Genomic DNA, 6,661 nt, shown 5'->3' with positions numbered 1-6,661 from the left:
AAGACTCCGTCTCAAAAAAAAAAAAAAAAAAAGGAAACATCTTATTTAAAATTGTATCATGAAAAAATAAAATACTTAGGAGTAAATTTAACCAAGCAGGTAAAATATCTGTACATTAAAAACTATGAAACATTGATGAAAGACTGAAGACAACACAAATAGCTGGAAATATATTTTATATTCATGGGCTGAAGAATTAATATTGCTAAAGTAGTCCATACCACTTTGGGCAATCTAGGTTCAGATTTCACTCTCCCACTTCAAGAGTGAGATTTTAGGCAACATTCTTGACTGCAGAGTAACTCCATTTCCTCTCTGTATCTATCTATGCTGTGGATAAAATATGGGCAATAACAGTACCAAGCTCATAGAGTTATTGTAAGAATTAATTTATACAAGTATATTGACTTGAAACAATGTTTAGAATGGGGGGGAAAGCTTTATTATTGATAACATTTATTACTGTACAGATTGTAGATAATCAAACGATATTTAAGAATAAGTAAATAAGTTACAGCCAAACATTTTAAAATTTTCATCAGGGAAATTTTCATAAACACATAAAACAGAATTACATTAGCTAACTAACTACCATCTTTCCCAATAGTTTCCAAGATTTTGACACACTGGTATCAAAAGTCTCATGACCCTCTTTTGCATGGGATATTATAAACCAAATACTAGATATCATAATTTCCATTGAGGACATGTTTTTAAAAGCTAAATCACAAAATAATGAGTAATAAAATTATATACTAAGTAACTATTATCTGGGAGAAAATTAGGGAATACTATCAAATGTCTTTTCTCTGAATTATTTAATAATCTTAGGGAAAGGATTTTGGTCTCAAATATTTTCACAATTTTTGTTCATATTCACATATTTAGACTATAATAAAAACTGTAAGAACTGCAACTTACTAAAATAACCATAAAAATAACTGTAGTTGAAAACTCTTCTATTGTTTCTAATTAAAAAATAATTGTAGTTGAAAACTCTTCATTTCTAACTCTGAATCCTATAGTTTTAATAAGTATATCTATTATTTTATAATTCCTATATGCTGTCTAAATGTCCACAGCAAAAATACAAGACCCTGATTCATATACATACACATACACATATATAGTAGGACTTACTAGATTTTAATGATTTTGAGCCAAGTTGCATGGTTCCATATATGTCTCATAGTACCAGGTATATTGGTAAGCTAATCAGATTATATTATAAATTGAATGCTGAAGAATATATATATATATAGCTGATCATTATATATATATATATATTTGTGTTTGTGTGTGTGTCTGTGTGTGTATTACATTAAGACTTCCTGTTTCATGGCTTTTACTCACATTTTAACATCAGAATTATTGGGTAGTTCTAGAGCTATGGATGATGATCAATTGACACTTGTTTTGTAGTATTTTGTTCTTTCAATAAAGGATTATTTGCTCCTAATTCTTGTTCAAAGTATTTTAAAATTTTTATAAATGAGCACTACATTGTTCAATAAATAGCAAGTAGCAGTAAAATAATATAATACAGATTCATTTTGTTATTTTTGGAATGATATATGAATGTATCTAGATAGTTTCCAATACTACATTGAACTTTACAGGTTTTTCTAAAATGTGTTTCCTTAAAATGCAATAGTTAAATATTAAAATTACATATATATAATATAAGAAAATTAAGTGCAAAAAATGATGGTGAATATATTTCTCCAAAGACTTTTATTGGTGGATAATGAACTCTTTTCTAAATATATTTAAAATAATTTTTTTTTATTTTGTGCATTTTTGGTATAGACAGGGTTTCGCCATGTTGACCAGGCTGATCTCAAATTCCTGACTTCAAGTGATCTGCCCTCCTTAGCCTCCCAAAGTGTTGGGATTACAGGCATGAGTTACCGTGCCCAGCCCCTAAATACATTATTTTTAAATATAAGAGCAGATAAACAGTAGTTGAAATATTTTTTAAAAATTGTGTGGATACACATAAAATCTAGCAATTTAAGATAGGAAACTAAGGCTGGAGCACCTGAAAGAGTTTGCATGTTAACAACAATTAAGCAGAAAATAAATCATTAACTTTGTGGGTAATCAACTAAGCTTTCCGTAAGTCATCAGCTTTTTCAAAAGATTACATTTCTTTCATTAGTTGGCTACTTTATGTGTCTTAAATCAACATACAACCGGGGATTAGGTTAATGGTTCTATTTATTTTGTGCAGTAATTCTGCCTACTCACCTATTACTGATAACTAAGTATAAATACAGTATCTCAAGTCATGCTGTATCCAGATTTGCTTTTACATTTTCTTACCTCAGTCTGAGGTGAACAGTGAACATATTTACATTTGATTTAACAGTGAACCTCAATTCTTTCTGGCTTCACAGTGAAACAACTTTATGCAATTGATCAAATATTTTCATCCCTGAAGTTAACGACTATCATCAAAATGTTTTGTGGAGACTATGTGAGTATAATGCTTATTTCTGTAAAGCTTTTCAGTCTTCTGAAAATTGATTTATAAAATTTCATTTGTGTTTTTGATGTTTTTAACAGAAAATATAGTTTTAATTTGTTTTTATTAAATTTTAATTAGTAGGTCTTCAATATAACTATTAAATAGAGTAATATTATGAAATCTTAAATCCATGCTAATTTTGAAACAATGTATTATCTCACAGAGGCAAGTTAGTTGTCCCTGCTTTCATATGTAATTTGATTGAAAATTCTAACTGAAGTTTTCATAAGATTTTTATCTCTATATTTGTTTCTATCTATAAAAAATTAAAATAATTTTGACTATTAATTTTATTCTAAATCCATGCTTTCTTTAGAAGATAGCTTATTTTTGAATAATTTTCTGTTGAATAGAAGCAATGTATAACAAGATTTAGTTTTTTTTTCCTTTTTTTTTTTGGCCTTGTCTGAATCATTTTAGTGCAACTGCTCTAATAGTCATTAACTTTTTAAAAAGCCAACATAAACATTAAGTTGTCTGAATATGCTTTATATGAAAAGGTCTCCATTTCACATGGTTTTGAAAATTATATACAAATGTGAATCTATGCCTTGTGGTCTTAGAAATTATGTACAAGTATATGTGTGTAATGATGATTCTTTACAAATCTATATTATAAAAAATCTTTCAGGAGGCTGAGGCAAGATAATGGCGTGAACCCGGGAGGCGGAGCCTGCAGTGAGCCAAGATCGCGCCACTGCACTCCAGCCTGGTCCACAGGGCGAGACTCCATCTCAAAAAACAAAAAAACTTTCTGGGAACTTTTATGCAAAAAAATTATAATTATTTTGTTAAACTTTGGCACACAAAACATACTGTTTACTTAAACAAAATATTCAATGCAGGAAAACTTTACTTATGTATTGTGTTTCTTCGGATAAATACTGAATTAGGACTTAAAATGCAGCTATTTTCCATCGCTGTTAGTTTAACAATCTTAATTTCATCTTAAGATTTCAAGATCTCATTTTGCAGTTGAAAGTTACCATTTTTGTTTTATTAATTGTGAGGTAGTTATATTTCACTATAGAGAAAAAAAGGTATCAAGTAATTAGGCCAGCATGGTAAATGATTAAATTTGCAAATGCCTATTGTTTTCGCTTTCTGTTCATTTGAGTATAATTATTTGGGAGTAGTTACTATTATATTATATGCATTGTGTGGTCTAATGTTACTATTTATATGCCAATTTTTCAAAAGAAACATTTATAGAATATTCAAATTATATTTCTGAGATTATTAAACATTACTATGGTAACAAGATTTTTAAAAATGCAATTATTTGCTAAGCTTCTGAAGCAAATGAAGAAAACTGAAGATTAAAGATTTGGACTTGAGCATACCTAAGAATCCATTTTAAGTACTTTTGATTAGCTATTTTAGAGATGAATGTTATGTTTTATGTATAATCTCAGCAAGTGTGGATGGTAAAATGGTTTTACATAGTCAATATCAGTATAGTTTAAAGTAATTTTCTATCTGAAGGTATATGACCCCAGTGGTCAGAATTTAGTGTTAAAAAGGCCAATATTTGAGGCCAAGCTTATCTCTTCAGTCTGATGTTCTCAAGAAAGAGACAGGCTCTTCTGTTGACAAGTAATTTCTTATTTTATAAAGTGGGTAGTAATTGACTGAGTTGTTTGTTGAAGATACGTCCCTAGATCCTCCTTATTTGGCGGTTCTCATGCAGTATATATGGTATCTGAACTTATACACTTGATATAAAAGGGTTACCATTTTTGAGAGCCACAGAGATAGGAAGTTTATTACTCTCAATTACAAAGTATAGAAAATTTAAATATACATCAAGCAAGAGATAAGAATCATGGAAAAATGGTTACGTTTCTGTAGAAGATAAACATACATAATATGTTAAAATTAGTTTCTGTATTTATGGAGTCAGGTGGGCCTCAGTGATTAAGGTAGTTTAAGTGTGCTTGTTACATTAAGAAGGAAATTTATCTTTGGTGCAATAGTGTATTTTACTTATGTGCTTGACTGTAAGACCATCTTTCAAAAGCAAGATTTAATTAAGAGATTATTGCAAGCCTGAGTTTTGATATATTAGTCAGATATAAATCACATTGTAGGAAGATATTATTATAATATTATAATAGCTCTCTTGGAATGGAGGAAATTATACTATACAGCGTACTTGCCCAAGTCAGGATCTAAACCCAGGTACCTCTACGTCCCTAGAGCTCAAATTCTTTTTATTAATATATAATGCCTCTTTAGAATACAATTTTCTTATAAAAATTGTTCACTGATTTTGTCCTGTTTTGTCATCAACTGATCCCCCTTTTTCATACAGTAGCATTTTATTTAATATAGATTCATTTCTTAGATGATACCCTTCCTTTTGACCTTTAATGGGATTAGAGTTAACTTTAATCCTATTCCCTTTTCTACCCTTTTGACACCTTTTCCTATTTCTATCTATTCATTGACAGAAAATGTTAATCATAGCAGTATGAAAAGTAAGATACATGCTGATATCATATATCTTACCTAAAATAGCACTATGTATTATACAAACATATAGAAATTATTAAAATAATTTACTGAATGTCTATAAACATCATCCATACCTTGTTTAATCTTCACAGCAAATTGTCCCATAAGAATACCATTTAACATGCAAAGGTTTGAAGTTCTTTTGGAGGTACTAGATATTCTACCCAAATGTTTTATACATATTATTTTTTTGTTTGCAACCTTCTAGGGCAGTATTATCACCCGCTTTTTCCAGACGAAAATACTGAGGTTCAGAGAAATTAAATACTTTTCCCAGGAGTTAAAAGCCAGGAGGTGACAGATACATAGGATCCTGTGTAACTCCAAAATCATTTCTACCACAACGAGAGAGAGAAACAAAATGCCTAGGTATGATCATTCTTTGTGACCCCAATTAAACGAGAAAAACTTAGCAACAGTATCTTTACAAAGATGCTTTGACTCATGAGTTTGCCTCAGAATAGCTCAAGAGCACCAAAGTCAGGTAACAGCATGTTAGGCAGTATCTACTATGGGCAATGAGACATACAGCATTTTAGCCTAACTAGATAAAATAAATGCATTGGTTTTTAGCAGTGGATTACATGTAGCAAAGGAAAACCACTCCATAAATGAGAAACGAATTCAGGGCATATTACCTAGGAGTGATTGCAGACTGAGAGGACATCTCATGGGAGGAGAAGCTGTTGATAAGGCAAGATTATTTTCAAAACTGTCTTTTCCTATAGAAAGTAATTCCCAGGACAAAAACTTCCATCCAAGAAATCTGACTTTGATTGTTTATCTGCAATATGACTTACTGAGCAAATATTATTAAAAGGTTATTCATACTTCAGATTGCTTTTCACCATCACAAGACTACATTGTCTGAACTTTACACACTTTGATTCAACAAAAGTTATGAATCATGCTCTTATGGCTTCAACTTTTACTGAAGCTTCTGTAGAACTAACAAGAATTGGATTGGAAAAACTAAATGTAACTTTTTCCTTGAAGTGGCATGCACACATGTTGTTAATTTTTTAAAATATACCATTATAACAACCGTAGATTGCTTTTAATCTAGGGACTGGGCAAACATGACTATAGCATAGTGGCTAAACATACACTGAAATCTAGCCTTTCTGCATAGGATCTATGTGACTGGGCACAATTTGCTGAATCTTTCTGCATCTCAAATTTTTTTAACCTGTTAAGTGAGTGTGATAATAGCATCTAGCTTATAAGGGTCTCTTGAGAATTGTTTGGCAGATAATGCACCAAGAAGACTATCTGCAGCATAGAAGCATCCCAAAAAGATGAGCTATTATTCAGTTTTATTTAGTACCAGTGCCAAAGCTTGAATCCAACTCTGTCTAATTCAAAAGCCCTGGCCTTCAGCAGCCCAAATGCACTGCTTCCAGAAGGGAGGTTAAGTTTGTATCCATTACTAATACCAATGTGTGTGCATATATATACGTGTGTGTATATACAACACACACATAAGCATATATGTGTGTGTATGTATACAATAGTCCCAAATTTTATAAAGAAATTTGAGAAACATCAAAAGTTTCACAAAGGGAAATATATTTTCTCTTGTACTCAGCATAATGTTTATTTGTAAGTAGATTG

The 6,661-nt window shown here is 30.6% G+C and overlaps 1 protein-coding gene across 1 annotated transcript in view; it reads left to right on the top strand.

Moving 5' to 3' along the window:
• The first annotated feature begins 2,297 nt into the window (after positions 1–2,297).
• Positions 2,298–6,661, top strand: part of ANXA10 (annexin A10) — a 102,962-nt gene continuing 98,598 nt past the window's right edge. Inside the window, exon 1 of the mRNA XM_011959646.1 lies at positions 2,298–2,479. Coding sequence (XP_011815036.1) covers positions 2,462–2,479 — 18 coding nt within the window. The 5' untranslated portion in view covers positions 2,298–2,461. The remainder of the gene's footprint in view (positions 2,480–6,661) is intronic.

Source organism: Colobus angolensis, unplaced genomic scaffold (genome assembly GCF_000951035.1).
Source record: "Colobus angolensis palliatus isolate OR3802 unplaced genomic scaffold, Cang.pa_1.0 Scaffold5, whole genome shotgun sequence".
Taxonomy (NCBI): Eukaryota; Metazoa; Chordata; class Mammalia; order Primates; family Cercopithecidae; genus Colobus; species Colobus angolensis.
This window is presented reverse-complemented; position numbering and strand designations above follow the sequence as displayed.